This window comes from Micropterus dolomieu, linkage group LG17 (genome assembly GCF_021292245.1).
Source record: "Micropterus dolomieu isolate WLL.071019.BEF.003 ecotype Adirondacks linkage group LG17, ASM2129224v1, whole genome shotgun sequence".
NCBI lineage: Eukaryota > Metazoa > Chordata > Actinopteri > Centrarchiformes > Centrarchidae > Micropterus > Micropterus dolomieu.
In genome coordinates this window covers 23,179,944-23,198,984 of record NC_060166.1, presented here as the reverse complement: position 1 = coordinate 23,198,984, position 19,041 = coordinate 23,179,944, and the positions used below count along the sequence as shown (strand labels likewise).

At 42.2% G+C, this 19,041-nt stretch overlaps 2 protein-coding genes across 2 annotated transcripts in view; one reads left to right on the top strand and one right to left on the bottom strand.

Moving 5' to 3' along the window:
• Positions 1-708: 708 nt before the first annotated feature.
• Positions 709-7,047, bottom strand: shox2 (short stature homeobox 2). Its single transcript, XM_046074549.1, has 5 exons — positions 6,771-7,047; positions 4,788-4,996; positions 2,182-2,239; positions 1,772-1,860; positions 709-1,002 (listed from the first exon to the last, which is right to left on the bottom strand). Exons 1-5 carry the CDS (start codon positions 7,024-7,026, stop codon positions 709-711), a joined length of 906 nt encoding a protein of 301 aa, XP_045930505.1. The 5' UTR covers positions 7,027-7,047.
• Positions 7,048-9,608: 2,561 nt separating this feature from the next.
• rsrc1 (arginine/serine-rich coiled-coil 1) overlaps positions 9,609-19,041 on the top strand; it is a 127,212-nt gene continuing 117,779 nt past the window's right edge. The window contains exons 1-3 of the mRNA XM_046073883.1: positions 9,609-9,741; positions 10,302-10,505; positions 13,431-13,553. Of these exons, the coding sequence (XP_045929839.1) occupies positions 10,318-10,505; positions 13,431-13,553 (311 nt within the window). The 5' untranslated portion in view covers positions 9,609-9,741; positions 10,302-10,317. The remainder of the gene's footprint in view (positions 9,742-10,301; positions 10,506-13,430; positions 13,554-19,041) is intronic.

Genomic DNA, 19,041 nt, shown 5'->3' with positions numbered 1-19,041 from the left:
GGGGGGGGGGGGGGGGGGGGGGGGGGATGGCTCACATCACGTCATTCGTGAAGACAAACTCATGCAAACACTGCTTGGGCATTTTGAATGTTAGACAAGAAACAGAAGCAGAAGAAATACTTTGAAAATTGTTTTGTTGTTGTTGTCTCTGTTTTGTCAAAGAATTCCCGCTCTGTCCCTTTACAGAGAAAGTGTTTTATAACGAGGCCAGCCTCTATATAGGTTCAAAATGAAATCATAGCAATAATAATATAATATTAAAACAGAACAAAACAATTGCAGAATGGTTCGCCTTGTTTGACAAAGTATCGACCGTCCCAGCTGCATCCTGCTCCTCCTTCTCCTCCTCCTCCTCCTCCTCAGGGTGTCTTGTCAACCATGTGGCTGCAGAGAAGGACCCCGCGTAGCCTTGCTGTCCATCTCATCCGCCACTTTTTTATTGACGTCCAAAAATCAAGTCTGTGTAGGCTATCACGCCACAGTCTCTTTTTCTCATTGTCTTTTCTTTTTCTCATAAATAGCCTATATTTTTTATAGTTATAATCGTCGTCCTTCATTTAAAAAAGCATAAATATCGTCCTTGGATAATTTTTTCTCACTTTGTCCTTGGATTTGTTCACTTTGTAAGCGTTTATGCTCGGTGTCTCTCAGTCGCGAGAACGTGGCGGACAATGCGTGCACGCCTCGCGCCCTCCAGTCCACCTGGCGTCACAGTCCCAGCGCGGCCGCGTGCTTTTTGGCCTTCAGTCTCAGGTCGGCGATGCTGGAGTTCTTGCTGGTGTTCTTGGCGGCGGCGGCAGCGGCCACAACTGAGGCGGCGGAGGCGGACTCGGCTGCGAGCGTCGCCAGCGGCAGCCCGAACGGCGGCGCGGGGAACATCATGTACGGCGCGTGCGCCGCCAGGTGAGAGTGCAGGTGGTGCTGCGCGTGGGCCACGGCGCTGTCCAGCTGCAGTTGCGCCTGCACCTGAAAGGAGAAGGGCGGCACGTTGCAATGACTATCCTACGGGACGGGACGCACGGATGGGGAGAGAAGGGGGAGAACATGCGTTAACTTTGCAGTGGGTTGTCTGAAGGGTCATTTGTGACTGCAGATGTGGTTCAGCTATTAACTGTTTACTCCTACAGGATGACCTAGTGCTTAAAAGCCATCATTCAGCTGGACTTCAGGGTTCAATCCACCAGCTTTTCTGGCGTCGTTGAGCAATAGGCTATCACCGATGACATCTAGTTCTACAAACATTGTTGGCTACTGCAACTCTGGTGAATCAAAGATCAGATTTGCCTTTTTATTTGGACATCAATAGTATGAAATTAATCTCGATTCAACATTTCATTACCTTTGGGAAACCTGGCCTGTGCCTGCAAGATAATAAACCCAAACCGGGCCAGTGAAGGCTCTGACTTCACAAAAATGAAATGCAATATAAATTATGTACATCATTTTACTATCTCAACACCACACTGTCCCCCACATACAGGCGCACTGTAGGCCTATATCAAAACAAAGAAATCTTAGGAAAATATACATTTGTGTGAGGTGTATTGCATGAGTCCTGTTATTGGCTATAGAACTATAAAACATATTTTTTTCAATCAGGTTGTACAGTCTACGCAATTGGCACAGTATTTTTGTCAGTGTGGTAATAAGGGTTTAGTTACCCCCTACATTGGAACTGGAGTCTCTGCATAGCACTTGGGCAGAGCCTGTGCCAAGACAGCAGTCCGGGGATTGGTCTGGTTTTAAGACTAGACGCTTCAAAGTAACTTGCCTGTTGGAATGGCATCCGTAAAGCCCCCACGTTGACATATGGCGCTACACGACAAGCTTCAAACTGGTTCGCTGCTCCAATCAGGACTCCTGCAAAAGCACAGATGATAGCCTAATTGTGAGGAGAACATCCCAAACCACAAAAGAGTAAACTGTAGGACTTGCTAACGAGCAGTAAGCTGATAGTTGGGGTAAACTTTAATAACGCCCAAGACAAACAGTCACTAAAGAAATTACAGTGCTTTTGATGGCTTAATTAAGTGAAAATGAAACCATGACACAAATAATAACAGTGCGTAAAGATGAAGGACGTTGCAAGTATTTGAGAGTTGCCTTGTAATAGAATAGAATAAAACAGAAACGAGCCTATAGTTCTGTGTTTTGTGGGATGCATGCAGCATAAAAGCCTACCTTTATGTAACTGGTTCTCCTGTTTTCTGCATTTGGCTCTTCTGTTCTGGAACCAAACCTGCAGGGAGAGAAATTAATTAGAAACCTACTGATTGGCAGCTGCTTGTGAGGCCATGTGTAATTCCTCTCAAAGTGACAACAACCGCAGAAAAACAATATCCCTGAGGAGCACTGAAATATTAATGACACTGCTTAACCCCAGATTTGAATTATTACATTTAGTCTACAACAAGGGAGAGAGTGGGGGGTTGGAGCAGAGAAAAGAGAAAGAGAAACAGTGGCGCACAAATGGAAAAGTGGTGAATCACCGAAAAGGGGGGGACTTTATTAAGCATTAGTAGGAGAATAGAAACATCCTTGTTGGAAATGCGCAGGACTATGGGACTATAATAAATAACCTTGTCAGCGTTGGTTTCATGTTTCTATAGATTAGTGTCCCCGAAGAGCTGAATGGGACTCTCTGATATTGAATAGCAGCAATGCTATTAGGTTTGGGACATCAGAGCAAGGCGATCTGAGAACATCTCCCTCTTTCCCTTTCCATCTCCCTCTCATTAAATGACCGCTGAAATTAATTACCCTTATCTGCAGAAAATCCATGTCAGAGAAACGCTTAAATGCCTTGCAGTTTTGTCTAATCACCGCCATAACACGCACTTGCACACACATAAACACACACGCACAAAAAAAAAATCTGCTTCAAAGACAGCTCACTTCTCCTTTTTTTGCGACTGTTGAAATCGACAAGCGTCAATTTCAGAGGAACGCCTTGAAACACAGATTAAACGATTAATGTGCTTTGAATCTCCCAGACAAAGCTCGGGCTAAATTAGCCCACAACGCAACATGTCAATCTGCAATCTCCCTTACATTAGGGTCCCTACACACCCTCTCTCTCTGTCTCTCTCTCTCTCTCTCTCTCTCTCTCTGTCTCTCTCTGTCTGTCTCTCTCTCTCTCTCTCTCTCTCTCTCTCTCTCTCTCACACACACACACACACACACACACACAAACACAGTGAAAACATGGTTGAAATATCATATTGATCTGGCTGTCAGCTGGCTTCATTTATTGACCACAGTATATGTCAATCGGAAGTCCTTTTGTGATGCTCCAGGTATAATTTATAGCGATGATCAAAGCAGATGCTCTGCTGCTATTGACTGAGGCAGAATTACAAAAAAACCCTAAATAAATGAACAAATAAATGTGTGGTCTCTGCATTAAACTGGTAAAAAAAAAAAATATATAATAGTGACAACTGACAGAGAGAAAGAGAGAGGGCTGCTCTTGATTTGGGTAGAAAATAATACATAATTTATGCAAATCCCCGAGCTGTGCTCCTTGTTCGGGACACAATACGCCTTATTGGTGAGATTCCAGTTCAGGCCGGGAGAGCCCTGCAAAAAAGCTGGCTTTAACTTTTTTTTTTTCGGAGGGGGTGGAGGTTGAGTTTGAGATGGGGACCTTTTTGGGCCCGTTTTATGATTTTTCCCCCCCCACAACGACCGCCACATTTAATATGGAGACAAATGCTGAGTCCTCCCCTGAGCCGGGCATGCGGGATAAAAGAGTCTGGAATAAGATATTATATGAGTTTGATAAATCAGATGAGAGGAGCTATCTATATGTTCATAGTCCCCCCTGCTCCCGTTACACACGACATGTCTGAGTCCCCCACCTCCACCACCACCACCACCCCTCGACCAGCCTTACTGGGTTTCTGCGCAGATGGTGTGCCCCCATGAAAAAACGCATCTCTGACAAACAGGGCCTTGGTAACATACACACAGATACTGAAGGCAAATATTTGTGGGCTTATTTGTTTCGGTGGATTTGGGCAATAAAGATTACAACGGCTCTCGTGATACAAGCAGTGCCTAATTGATATCATCAACACAAATTAAGTCATCAGAACATGCTGAGAGAAAAAATAATCTAATCAGAAAATGATGGGGGGAAAACATTTTGATGGTAAACGGTTTTTCTTCCTTCTTTAAAAAAATCTTGCTCAACTCATTAAAACTTGCAAACACCCATGGGGCTCCTCTGAACCGTTCCACAAATCCAAGCCTCCTGTAGCAGCTGAGCAAGTGTGTCTGTGCACATTTATCTTTTTTACATGAAAAACCTCCACAACAACACAAAATGTTACCATCCTCAGACTGTTTGTATGCATGAAGAATGAAGTTGATCATAACAAAAATCAGTGAATATATTATTAAAATCCCTCCAGGGAAAAAAAAAAAAAGAGACCGAATATGGGAAAAACATGTGACGTGACAACCTATGCTTTTATTATTATTATTATTATTATTATTATTATTATTATTATTATTATTATTATTATTTCAATTAAAGCATGTGGGTCACTCTGTCATCTATTGTTTTAACACATACATACCCACGCACACTGCCATGGTTATGATAATGCTTAATGATAAAGATTATTTTATTGTAATTGTTTAATTATTTTTCAGTTTTTTGACAGTGTATTTTTATATTGAAATAGGGCCCTCTCCCTCAATGTTATTATTACCACAATATTATAATTCCATTCTTTATTTAAACATTTTTTTGTTTTTACAGTTGAAATGTCTCTGCCTACCTGCACTCGGGCCTCCGACAGTCCCAGTCGCTGGCTAAGCTCCTCCCGCATGAAGGCGTCCGGGTAGTGGGTCTCGTCGAAGAGCCGCTCCAGCTCGTTGAGCTGCTCTAATGTGAAGTTAGTCCGACTTCTCCTCTGTTTGATTTTAGTCTGTGCCTCGTCCTCTATAGGCTTCGAGTCCTCTTTCCTTTCTTTCACGTCCGTGTTGCCTGTGAAGAGAGAGAGACGTCAGCATCATGGAGCTGTGAACCTCCAGTCTATGCTCATTATTGGCCTTCATCGCCACACATTTACGAAATATTTTAACATGTATTTACACCTAAAAAATAGGCTGCATTCTCATACAAATCGCAGAACTTTCATTGGTTGGATGCACCTTAATATAAAAGCTTATTCTGTAAATGAACCATAAACGATTAAAGGGTAGAATATCTGAAAAACAGCACTAAATCTATTATATAGCTACTCAAATCTGAAAATGGACTAAAAAGATGATTATCGACCTACAGAAAATTGAAATAAAACCTAGATGATAAAAAGAAAGAAAGACATTCCCTTCCAGCCCTCAAAGAGCACAGAGCTATCAGACCTCGGATGTTTTGTAGAGCTACATAAAGCTCTTTAATTATTAACTGCTTATAAATATGCAACGCTGTGCCCACTGTTGGATGTTTGATACATGCTTGTCGCAGTTCCGTTTTTTTTTTTTACCACGCTGCCCATGACGAACAGATGTCATTTTTACAAGCCAAGCCAACTCTTAAGATATCTTGTCCTGTGTGTTGTCACATTTTGCCCAGGGTTCATAAAACACTGTGAATAGGCTGAACATGGCAGCTGAGCAGCTTCTTCACTTCTCATAAAATGTCAAAAATAAAAGTATGAATTACTAACATAACTGGAATTGGTCTGTTTGAAAGCATTAAATCAATTATTGTTATTAAATCAAAGCTTTGCCGTTTAAAGTATGATTTTATGCTGTCTTCCCTTTTTTATATGCTCTTATTTTTGTTGTGCAATTATATATATAGGCCTATATATTGCCTAAACATTAAATTATTAAGAATAACCACGAAAAGCAATTTCCCCACCCACTGTCTATTTGATATTTGTAATATGAGATCGTCAGATTTGTATTCACGCCACCTACTACTGCTTCACACCTGAAAACAGACATCTATGTCCACTGAGTGACTACAGAAATGACAGGGCTTGATTTCCACCTTTCATGTGCACTAATCTGTATGGCAGGTGTTTGATACGAAACGTTGCCATTATATATGAAAGACAGATTCCTGAGGCGCCTGACAATCAGTGACGCTTATGTAATGAATAAAATCAAGCTAGAGCTGCATTGTTGCAAGGCTTCTAATCAATCTGCACTGCAACTCCAGCGTTTTTGAAAACGCAAGGCAAATAAAGCACCACGATGCACCTATTTGTTATTTTAATAAACTTGTGATAGAAAAAAAAACCGCAAGACACCTTGCTTATGTCCTATATTATAGAACACTGGTTATTAGTGTACATGAGGTTTTGTTGTTTAGTTCTTGGGTTGGCCTTTTCTGGTGCACTAAATCTCTGAAATGAAACTTTTAAACTGTACCACAGTGAGGCTTTGCTATGAGCATCTTATACAGATGGAAAATAGTTTAAGCAGTAGGCTACTGTTTGATAAAAAGCCTTATAAATAACATATATATAATGTATGATACTTTCACTAAGCACCAGTTAATGATTTCCTTTTACAGAGGTAGATCACTTTGTAACTTAAAAACGAGAATGACAATAGTGGGCTGCTAAAATCTGCAGTATCCGCCTAGATCAGAATCAGAAGGCAAGTTGACGGTGTTTTTACTCTATTTCGGAAATAAAAGCGTGGCTGTGATCAGTGTATGATGTTCGACCAGCCTCTCTAGACTTCATTACTCCTCTATAAGTCCTCCAGACATCCCCGTTGATAAAGACACCATGCAGCCCTACCGTCAATGAGTTTGGGGCTCCCGACGTCCCTGATTCTTTCCGGGCCGAGCATGTCCGTTTCCCTGCCCGGCGAGAGCGCAACGTTCCGGGTGACGGCTGTTGCCTCCTCTCGGCTCCCCGGCTCCCCGGATAAAGACTCCCTGCTCCCTGCTCTCGTCGACCCGGTCTCCAACACCTCCCTGTAGGTTATCACTTCCTTCTTCTCCTTCACTTTCTGGTCGAAAGACTTAGACACGAAAGCGGTGAGCTCTTCCATCCCTGCCTTCTCTCCTCTTAAAAAAAAATCACTCACTCACGCACTCTCTCCCTTTGCTCCAAGACAGCTTAAGACATCAATGGTGTGGCTCGTTTTAAACTCGACCCCTTGAAAATGCTGCAAGAATGATGCTGCCAACTCTGGAAGAAGGTTAAAAAAATATTTAAAGAATATATATGTTCTCAGCCAATTCCTCCTCCTTTGGTAACGGAGTTGGGAACCTGCTGGTGATCCTCTATTGAAGTCACAGTATTTATACTTTGCGGCGCCTTGCCCCCTTGATCCGTGCAAATTACCTCCCCTCAGGATGCCGGGATGAGCCCCCCTTCCCCTTCACTGATGGGAGAGAGAGAGAGAGAGAGGGAGGGAGAGGGAGAGAGAAGAGGAGTAAAAAAGAAAAAGAAAAAAAAAAACATTAAGCAGCACCGTCGCTATTGGCCATTAATCCGAGATTGACAAGAAGGACTAATTAATTTAATTAAGCGCTCATTCGCTGCTATTGTCCTGAGTTAGTTTTTTAAACACCCGGGAGATGGTCATGGATCTCTATCTCGCGCGCTCTCTCTCTCTCACCCTCTCTCTCTCCGCAGGGGTGTGGCTTAAAAAAAATCCGAAAATGACAAGAGAGAGAGAGAGGGGAACACATGGATGAGGAGTCCTTCCTCAGTATATCTCTGTGATCTAGGGTAAAATAGTAAGTCACAACGATGACACGGAGAGAAAAGAGATAAAATAAAATTTAAAAAAAGCGGACCAGCTGGGGAAGCCGAGAGGAGCAGCAACGACTTTAGAGGAAGCTCAAGTGAACATGTTTGGCTTGAACCCCAGTTGCACACATTTGGCTTTAGGCCTGGTACATTTATACATAAGTTTCCTGCGTGTTTTTTATACATCGACGGAGTCGCTTTTAATTTGAAACAGAATTTCACTGCAAAAAAATAGAAATTAAAATAAATTGTGTAGCTTATGTGATTAAATAATTCCTGAGGTAAGAAACCTGATTTCTTATTCTATCAATAATGAGAAACGAAATTATTATTATTATTATTATTATTATTATTATTATTATTATTTATGTTATTTCACACAAACGACAGTAGCCTGTTAAAATGTGTAAAATAAGCCTGACATGAAAGTTTGGGGAGCCTGTGAGACAAACTTTAATGTTTCCACGCTTTGCAACGTTGCTTTATGTTTCTAATCAGCAATTATGTATTTTAAAATTGTCATCATTAGTGAGACTATATCGCTTAATATTAATTCTCAGTGGACTTTTTAGGCCATTAGGATGTTAAATAGCAGCCAAACGTTTAATTATAATGCCTCTTGCTTTGCGTTGCCAATGGGCTTACTAATTAACGTTTTCAACTCGCTTTTTTTCCCGCTGAAATGGTTGCCTGCATTTGCAAAAAAAATAAAAAATAAAATAAACAATGGTTCACTTGCGGTGAATGTAAGTGAATTCCGCGGAGAGAGAGCAATTAAGTGGGAAGAGGAGGCAACATATAGGCAGTCAAGAAACAGGATACAGCGGGATTTTGAAAACGTCGGGATGAATTTGATGCAAAAATTAAGGGTGTTTATTGATAATCTATATAAAGCCCTATTTCCACACAGGGGCTCAAACAATTACCTTAATTAAATATTAACGATGTTTCAGCTTGAACCTTAGGCATTAATTACTATGATTTCTGCTGCATCTCAAAGCAGGATGAATTCATAATCATAGTGATAAGCAGCCTCTTGTATCTACTTGCAGTGAAAACCCCATTGACTTGATTCAGTCCGCCATTTTTCTACACCTTATTGATTCATTCACTCATTCACTCAGTGGTCGTTTCACCTTCAGTGGCGTTGTGTGTTTTTGAATTTCATGAGGTAATTAATTATTCCACTTTGTTGGAAAATTTGTTGTGCTGCTCTGTCTGCCCTTGCAGCTCTCAGTGTGTATGCTGGTGTAAAAACTTATTATCTGAGAAGATGACCTCATGCAAATTATCACTGACATAACTCACACATGCAAAATGCAATGTTTGGAGTGGCCTAGCCTATGTGGGGGTATTGTCAGATCAAGGCGAAATATGAGCAACCCAGACTCAACCCAGATACATTCATTAATAAACGTTATAGTTTCAATCGACTGGAGACTGAAAAATGGCAGATATTTACATATACATAGGCAACACATAATGGTTAATAATAATAGCTGAATAATGTTGCTGCTCAATTAATTGATCTCAAACTTTTTTGGATTTAATAAAGAGTGTCAGTGCGCGTGACAAAAGTGGGCACAGCGGAATAAGCATCATCCATAATAACCTTTTTCTCCCTCAAATACCAATCATGCCATATAGGAAACATAGCCTAATCTGTAGGCTCATTGAATCAGCATGCAACCTCTAAATAAAATTAAGCTAGTTTATTAATGTGGTTGACAGTTTTAGACTAGGCTACACCTAAAGTGGCAAGAAAAAAACAGTGCCGCATTATTTAGGGCTCATTTGAGGCCGACGATATCATTTAGGGCAAATCATGAAAAACTAATTGATAGCAGACAAAACAGTCCCCCTCAATCGAAGGCTCTGTGTTGGACTCTGCGGTCTGGAGGCGTTCGATGCTCTCCGGCTTGACGAGTAGAGTCTCCTGAGCAGTGCATGGCTGAGTTGTGGATGTTCACAACGATTTAAAGGCGAGGAGCGGGATTTTCATTTCAAGGTAACATTTGTTTGCTACTCTTTTGTCTTTCATTTAACGTTTGCTGACTGCAACGTGACGCATGTTTACTGTTAAGCGTGTAGAAGGCTTGAGCCAAACCGAGAGCAGCAGCCAAACGTTGGTGGAGTTAGCAAGCACAGTTAGCCTGCTAGCAAGTCTGTCCGCAGAAACCAGATTTAATGTATTTTATGTATCTCTTTTATATTTACAGCATGCGCGATAACAGTGTTGTTACAGCTGTAACAGGTATCTTAATTACACAACTATTACCTTCTTCCATGTAGTTGATAAGCTAAGCTACATGTGACATTAACGTTATACAGCTAACGTTAACGTTAGCTTAACATTAGGTCAGACCTCACCATTATAGCTACGGTACATCAATAAAACATTTTGTTTGTAATATAGCTGCACTGTTGGCTTTGTTAAATTGTCCAGTATGTTCATGTCGATACTCAAGTTTTGTATCACATCGTTGCTAAAGGTTGTCAGAGAGTTAGCTCATCAGTAAGTTACTCCTGTGTGTGTGTGTGTGTGTGTGTGTGTGGGTGTTGTGCCAGCTGACAGCCAGCCAGCATGGGTCGGCGCTCGTCTGACAGTGAAGATGACAGTCGGAGCAGGAGGAAGAAAAAAGCGCGTCGCCGGTCATCCTCTTCTTCCTCGTCTTCGTCTTCATCCTCCGGCAGCAGGGTGACCAGTAGCCGGGGTCGGAGGTCCAGTCGCCGGAGCCGCTCTCGCTCAAGGGACAGGGACAAAGACAGGAGGTGAGAGTGCATAACAAGGCTGAAGGTGTGAGTACTGAGTAGGTGACTGTCCTGCTGAAGTGTCTTTGAGCACGACAGACTATGTTTAAACTCCAGGGTGCTGATGCTGCATTTTCACCTCCTTGTGAAGGAAACCAAGTTAGAAATCACTTTGCCTCTTACGTTTGATTAAGGGCCGCCAGAATAAGTTGCCCAGCAGCCCAGCTAATGGCTCATCTTCTCCGTGGTTGCAGAAGTGAATCAAAGGTTGAAAATATTGTCTGTACATATCTTGTCTTCCCATCTTGGCTTATTGTGTTACCATTTGCTTACTTTCTTTTCACAGCTAATTAGAGCTGTATGGTCCCTGTGTTAAGACTAACTCTCTGTCTTTGCAGCCATAGTAAGTTTAACATCTTCAGGAGTCTGATGTTATTTTATTGAAGAGACAATCCAGATGTAGTTGAGTTCTCACAATTCTACTGGCTAGTATACATTTAAAAAAATATCGATTAACTTTACTGTCAATATTTGTCTGATAGTAGTATCCCAGTAAGTTGTGACAGTGAGCCAATGTGCACAATACCAGGGCCATGAAACTAAAACAGGTAAATGTTTTTAAGCCAACATTCATTGTATTATTTACACCTATACTTTCTTGTGCTGTGACGTATCACAGTGGCTTATGTGAAAAAGTCCTATTGTGGAATTTGCATTCATGTGACTGGGTTTGGGATGTATGTGAACATAATGGGTATTGTTTGTCCTTGTCTTCACAAACACATTGTGCGCTTTTTTTGAGTATTGAAACATTACAGCTGTTTTGCTTTGTCTGTAGATATTCAACAGATTGAGTATATGTGACAATTTGTGAACATACACTAAACAAGCCTAGAAAACTGTTATTTGTGAAACAGTTGAATTGTTGAATCTCAACCAATAAGCAGTTGAAATGTTACAAACACTCCATAATCTGTCTGTAGGCGGACTAACCAAATAACGTGTAACCCCAAGAAATAACGGAAATACCCATATGTTTGAATTTGATATAAGTCTGTTTTACTCAACATACAGTAACTTAATTTTATTTTGATTTTACTTTAGTTAGCTAGAAATTTCAGACACATGTAGCTGTTTTACATGGCTCATTTTGTGTCTAGTAAGTCTCTAAAAACAAAACAGAACCTAAAGCTTACAAGCTTATACCAGTTTTATAAGCTTCTCTTCATGTTTACACAATACCACACTTTGTTATTTAGCAGTTTCAGAGGAAGGGAGGGAGATTCAGTAATAATCTAACATATTTACAAGTGGGTAGTGGCTGGACCTGGCCTCGTCCATCCATCTATCCACAGCTGCCACTGGCTGTGTGTGGCTGTTCAGACAAGGCCAGTTGAAAGTAATTATTTATGAGTCTTGGTCAAGGTCCATTACTGCTGATTGGAAGTCATTGCCTGTCTGTATGGGGTTGGGCTGGGTGGGCAGTGTAAACCCTGGGACCACGGTCCCTCATCTATTAGCCATACATTTTGATCAATTAACCAAGGCTGTGTGTGTGTGTGTGTGTGTGTGTGTGTGTGTGTGTGTGTGTGTGAGAGAAAGTAGTTCCTTAAATAGGCTCATATGAAAAATCATAAATGCAAACAGTGAAAAGAGACCTGATAGGTAGAGATGTGTGTGAGTGAACAAGAGACTTGAAATCCAACTTGTTAGCTGTTGTGTTCATGTGAAAGGCTTCTGCGTTAACCAGCACTTCCCAGCCGCATGTGTTGGAGCCATTATGTTTTTATTACATTACATTTGCGCAGGAGAAAATGTGTGAGCTAGTAACGCCACCTTCCAAAAAAACCTCAGCTCACTACTGTGTGTTTCTTTTGCGTAATGTGTGAAGTGGTTGTATGAGGGCTGTGGAACTTATTTCATAAGGCCCCGCTCATGGGATCCAGCCTTTGGAATACTAATGGATCCTTCCTGCGCTACTCTAAGTGGTACAAATCTGGTTTGATAGTTCAGCCTCTGTGTTATTTGTATTGCTTTTCTTTTTCTTCTCTTCTCCTCTGTCTCGCAGAGCTCCCACAGGACCGTGTTTTTTTTTGTGTGTGTGCTAAAAAGATTTGGTTATTTTTGGCTTTGGTGAAACACAAGAAGAGATTTTAAATAATGAATATTGCTCAAACTGTTTGCGCAGTAGAAGAGGGGGGTTTCTGCATTTACATTCACCCCCATAAATGCCTCCTGCTACATGATATCAATAGGAACGCGGTTTGAGTAGTGTTTGGAAAACAGACGTTACACACACTGCTGTAGCCACATTAAAGAGCAGCAGAGCACCAAAGGGCCCCTGTGGAGGAACTGTAGGGCAGCCTGCATTGCTCTGCTGCTCTGTGCCGCGGACGAGCGTGTTCACTAATGCAAAATAGCCGTCAGTGCTGCTGATAATAGGTGAGGTTGTCTGGGACATTCGGACATATTTGCTCTTGAAATGAACAGCAAAACAAATTAGGAATACAGCATTCACTTACGCAGGTGTGGATGAACGAATTGCAGATGATGGTGTCTGAGCTGCTGTGAACTGGTGAATAACACAGAGGGGTGCTTGTCATGCCGGGGCGGAGTGCAAAGGTGAAGGGAGGAAGGAGCTGATATGGGAAGTGTTTGTTTTATGGATATTAAACTAAAAGAAACTACAATGAAGCTGAAGAACCTTGGTGAAATTATAATTGCTGGTAATAAATGCTTATTCTCTGGGATTTCGGGAACCAAATTTTTTCATGAACCACACTGGGCATTTAGAACAAATGTACATGTTTCACTGTTGCTGATTTGCCAAAATCACAAAATGATTAATTGTATAAATAATAACCCTGCTGTCTGATTGATGTTTTGTTTTAATGATCCTGCCAGTAATAGAGCTGACTTTGTATGTTTTTGGCCCATGTGCTTCAGGAGGAGGAGACGTTCCAGTAGCAGTTCGTCCCACAGTTCATCTCGCAGGAGGAGGAGTCGCAGTGCGGAGAGAGACAAAGGGAGGAGCCATCGCTCACACAGGTCACGCAGCCGAGACAGGAGGTAACAATGCCGTCACGCGCAAATTTTTAAAAAAATCTGGGATTGTGTAACAACGCTTTTTTAAACAGTAAATGTTAAAACAAAAATGCAAACTCTTAAATTTAAACATGGCCATTTGAATTTTTCAACGCTTTGGTGGTTTTGGAAGTGGATATTTCATGCGTTGTATTGTTGACTAACCACAAAACTCGATTGATATTACTAACACAGTTTTGTTCAGATTAATCTTAACAAAATGCATTTTTTTCTTTTAATTATTGCAACATAGTTTTTGCCTCAGGATTATATTAGTATTAGCGCAAATAATATTTATAATAATATTTCTGAGTAAATATTATTATTATATTTAACAATACTTTTCCACAATATGTTTTATTTACACTGATGACAAAGTATATAATGCATGAAAAGAAGGAGTGATTAGCGACAGCTACATCATTGTGACAAAATAAATACGACTTGAAGTGCTTTTTGGGTGTTTGTATTACAAATCAGTATGTGGAATGCCATTGCAGACTTTTCTTATTAAAAAAGCAATAAGACTTTTGGAAGTTTACTTCAGTGTAAACAAACACATCGTTTCGTATTTATGTCTCATGTCATCAGATGGAGCCACATGGAAACTTGCATCTTAGCTCTGGATTAGTATGTTGCATGTGCTTGTGTGTCAGTTTACTCTGACTATCCATCTTACTGTGTGAGTAATAATGAAACAGAGACCCGCGGAAACAGCAGGTCATAGCGGTCCAATCCTTCCCAAATCTCCTCTGGCAGCGGCTCTCCTTTCACTCATTAATGCAATTAAAACATCATTACCCATACATACTTTGTTGAATTATGATTATTATTGGTGTAGCTCGTTTTTTTTTTCCTTTCTTTTTGCTAACTTATTCATACAAGATTAATGTGTACACACCTGCACCACACTTATCACATGCACACGCCACACACACACGCGCACACACACACACACACACACAGCCATAGTGAGTCGTCTATCCCTTTCAGAAACATAAAGGCAAATTCTCTGTGTGTGGTGGTCCATGTCATTAGCATAGCTAATCTGGTGCTAATGAACCAGTAAACTGTGCTGTTTTTAAATCCCTCACACACACACACACACACACACATTGTAAAAACATGCACAGACGCACAATTGAAGAAAAGGTTGTCATAATATATGCGTAGGCAAGGCCCTTTGTTTACTTGTATATGGCTGCGGGAGAGAGCAGAGATCATTTTAATCACAAAGGGAAAAGTGTTTTAATATCTTCATTGCAGAGGTGTCAGGATGAACAGAAGATGCAACAGAGACTTTGGACATAAGGGTGGTTGATGGTGCTGTTTAAAAGACACCACACTTCAACTCTCCGACCCAATGGTTCACAGAACATAGGCAACACATTTCAAATTACCGTGTCGCGCTGTGAGCGGAAACCATTTATGGAGCGAATTTGACCAAACAGCTTTCACACATTCTCTCCCGACTCTGCGGTACAGTGGCAGTCACTCACAGCGGCTCTGGTGATTAAAACATCAGTCGAAAATGGCATTACTGGTGTGGTGTGAGATGAAGGGTGGAGGGGATTTGGGAGATTTAGAACTACAGTCGATGACATCGGTGTTTACAAACGCTGTACTATGATTAGGAAGGTTGCGTTGTGTAATCGGCTTAGCGGTGAGCGAGGAGCAGGTGGGTTGGGCTGGTTGGTGGTGGGAGAGCGTGGCGGGGTGTTACGAGGTGGAGGCGGTGCTGGAGGTGGGGATGTGCAAAATGATGCCATTGATGATAAATTTATGCAGTTATGTGATGGCAGCTGCAATTTATGTCTGCAAAAACTTTGGCGGCCACATGTGTGTTCCTAATTTAGCATTCGAACAATCCAGTTGACATTTTGACGTGTCATCCAATGAATAGGGACTAGAGCTGATTAGTCGATCCATTGATTTGTCGATCGTCAACAACAAATAACCAACAACAGTTAATTTTGTTTCGGTAATTTTTCAGGCAGTTTCTCAAATGTGAGGAGTTGCTGTTTTTCTTTGTCTTGTTTGAGAGTGACTGAATCTCTTTGGATTTTAGAGGTCACTTTGGACTCTCACTTTCTGACATTGTATAGACCAAATGATAAATCTATTAATCAAACAAATAATTGGGAGATTAATAAAGATAATTGTTAGTTGATGCACTAAATGGGACTAATTAGGCAAATCTTATGAAAACCTTGCTTTTGGTGTTTTCTGCAGTTCTAGTAGCAACTGTAGTATTATAGTCCTGTTCTGTACAGCTCTGTTGTAGGATACTGCACAGTCTGCGTCCACTGTGGTTGTGGAATGAAAGCAGGTTGCTGTGTTCTGTGTACAGGTGCCCTGACTGCCATTAGTCAGTGGTGTGTGTGCGTTGTCTGGATGAGGCTGGCTGAGAGGCTGGCTGAGAGGCTGGCTGATGGATCAGGGGGGGATTGAGTGGACAGTACCTCATGATTGATACGCAGATAGGATATGAGGTGCTGCCTGCCACCCCCACACCCCCAGCAACGCCAACCCGCCAACCCGGCACCACCTTCAGAATATGAAAGAGAGGAGAAAGAGGAGGCTGGGGTGCACTGACTGGAGAGAAGAAAGGGAGAGGGGGGACTACGAGAAGTTAGAAGAGAATGGAAAAGTGTGGAGAGAAAAGGTGGAATGGAGCACAGGAGAGGGAGAGAGCGTAAGAGGAAAATGAAGAGGAAAGACAGAAGCGAGCACTGATGGAGAGAACAGATAGGCTTGAGAGAGGGATATTATTCAGAAGAAATGAGAATCAGAATCAGAATATTGCAGGGGAGAAGATTAGGACCATAGTGGGGCCGTCGTGGGTTGAAGGGACGGAATATTATTACCTTCTTTTCAATCTCTCACGTATAAATAAAAAATAAAGAGATACATGAAATAAAAATAATGCTCTATCTTGTGTTTACCATCTATCGTTGCTTACTCCCTCTCTTTCTCCCACCCCCCCCGCCCTCAATCAGAGAAGGGCTAAGTCCCCCAGAGGCAGTCAATCTTGCCCTGAAATGTAAAACAGACAAGAGGAGCAGATTACCTATTTGCCATTAATGTTTATTCTCTTTGATGTGAGCAAGCATATCAGGCTGCATGTGTGTGCGCGCGGGCCTGCCTGTGTGCGCACCAGCGAGCGAGCAGCATGTGTGAGGTTGATCGAGTATATGCATGTATGTGCGGATTTGCGTGAATGCATGTTCGGGAAGAGGTGGGGGTGTCGTGGCATAGTCCACTGGGGGGAGAGCAGAGTGGAGCATGGCAGCAGCGTACAGTGATTTGATGTGTACCCAGTTCAACAAAGACGACACAGCCTCTCATCATAGTGGGATCACAGGCACATCTTTAGGTGAGCTCGGCGGAGTGGTGTAGTGCTGGGATTTTACGGGCGTTCACAGCAGGAGGTTAAATGTGTGTGGCTCAGTCAGTCATTCTGTCAGTCCCTCATTTATTTAACAGTTAGCTTTAGAGGCCCTGTTAGAAGACACGGAGGAATGGCTGGTGCGACAAATCCACCACTTGACCCATCAAAGAGAAGCTGAGCATTTCATTCGTTGGTGGTTGGTCACACGTAGGTGAGCACATACTGCAGGGCACAGACAGATGCTTATATTTTCCTCATTAATATTTCAGGGGTGTGTTGAGTGAGCAGCACAGAGTGCTAGCGTCAGGGTTTAGCCCTGCTAACACTGGAGCAGCTTCATCACTGGGCTGCTGTCATGAGTCTTAAGGAGAGTGAGACCTCTAATTATCTGTCTTTCCCCTGGAGGAGATATATAGCAAGCTAAACACACCACCCACCGTGCTAGGATGGTCGACCAGAGTCAGGATTATCTCCAGCCACACTGGAGCAACAGAAGCCGGGATGAGATCAGAACTGGTGCTTGGTTATAGCAAGGGGAAAGGACTGTCGGTGGGACACAGGTTGGGCCAAGACAGACAGTCAGGGACCGCATTTTGAAAGTTAAAAAATGTGGCTTTGGATGGCTCCTGTAAGTAAATTTGTATCTATAAAGGATTTTGTGGTGTAAAAATCAATAGTTTTTATTCATTGTTGAGACAAACATTTCTGGCTTTACAGAAGATGTCATTTCAGTGTTTGAATTTACGTGGAATATAGAAATTCAAATGATGTGTTACGAATAAGCCCCCCATTTTATGTAAAAGAAAGTCAGATTAGATCCCAGTTCTGGTCCCCTGCATTTAGGTTGACATGAAACATAGGATGTAATAATAATAATAATAACAATAACAGTAATATGATAATGACACACTGAGACACTAAAGGGACACTCAACCCCTTAGGGACATTCTGTTATCCTGCTCCAGAGAGGTCAGAGGTCAGGGTTGACTAAGAGCAGTGCCCAGAGCTAGCTACTTTCATTACCTTGGTCTTCTGTTTATGAGACAGTCAACCACTAAGCCACCATGTCATGTCTCGCTGCCGCTAGAACTAGGTAATCGAGATGTTTTAGCTCCACAACACGAGCTCTGCTTTCTGCACTGGAGATCACAGAAGGACTCCGTGTGTGTGTGTGTGTGTGTGTGTGTGTGCAGGGCTTGAGCAATGGCCTGGTATTTATTTCGCACAGCAATTTTCCCCTGTATGAGATGAGGTGTCGTACATCTGCTAGATAGCTTTTCCTGCCTAGCACCGCCATGGAGCGCGCGCAAGGTCATCCATGCGGCTCGGGAACGGGGAGGGCTGAAGCGAGAAGCTGAAGGGAGGAGTGGGAAGGTAGGGGCGGTTGAGCGCAAGAAGACAGAGGTGGGAAAAACAGCGACTTTATTGCGGGTGAGCAGTGTGGCCTCCCAGCTTTCCGTTGCACCTGGGTCAGCAATTCCCCAGTCAGGTGGCAGGCTGGAAATCCTTCTGCGCATTTGTGTCCAACATGTATTTATTCACACAGTTTAGAGACTGTGTGTGTGTGATGATGATGTAGCAGGTGGTTTTGGGTGTCGCTGGCTTCATAAGGGAAACGGCCCTGAGTGTGTTTTGAGGACATGACAAGTGAAATCTGGTTTGCTTAGCAAACGCTGAGATCTTGCCATTATGAGAGAACCATAAGGCAGGAATGGTGCTGCTGATGGATAGGAAATAAGATGAAGAAGAATGCGAACAACCCCTAAATCCCTTTTCTTCTTTAAGTTGCAGTATCTCACTTAGTGTTCTCACAGTTTTATAGTGGTGTTACGTTGGTCTGGTGTACTATATTGGAATTTAAGACCAGGCTCTTGGCTGTTTTTCATTCATCTGTCTGTTATCCCATAGACTCTAAACATCTTTTCTTCTCCCCCTTCCACAGGATGACATTTAGCCCTTTCTTCCTTCTTCCCCTATTACCGGACTTGCAAAGTGTTGATTTAAACTGAAAGATGACCTGGTTTAGTTCGGCTGCGTCTTCTCTATTCCATAAAAATCAACATGCTTCCAGTCGTGAGATCT

Excerpts from the sequence above, each read along its gene's own strand:
- shox2 (XM_046074549.1), bottom strand. The coding sequence starts at position 7,026 with ATGGAAGAGCTCACCGCTTTCGTGTCTAAGTCTTTCGACCAGAAAGTG. Across the intron at positions 1,861-2,181 it reads GGAGAACCAGTTACATAAAG|GAGTCCTGATTGGAGCAGCG; the intron begins GTAGGCTTTTAT and ends GTGCTTTTGCAG. Across the intron at positions 1,003-1,771 it reads TACGGATGCCATTCCAACAG|GATAGTCATTGCAACGTGCC; the intron begins GCAAGTTACTTT and ends CCCGTCCCGTAG.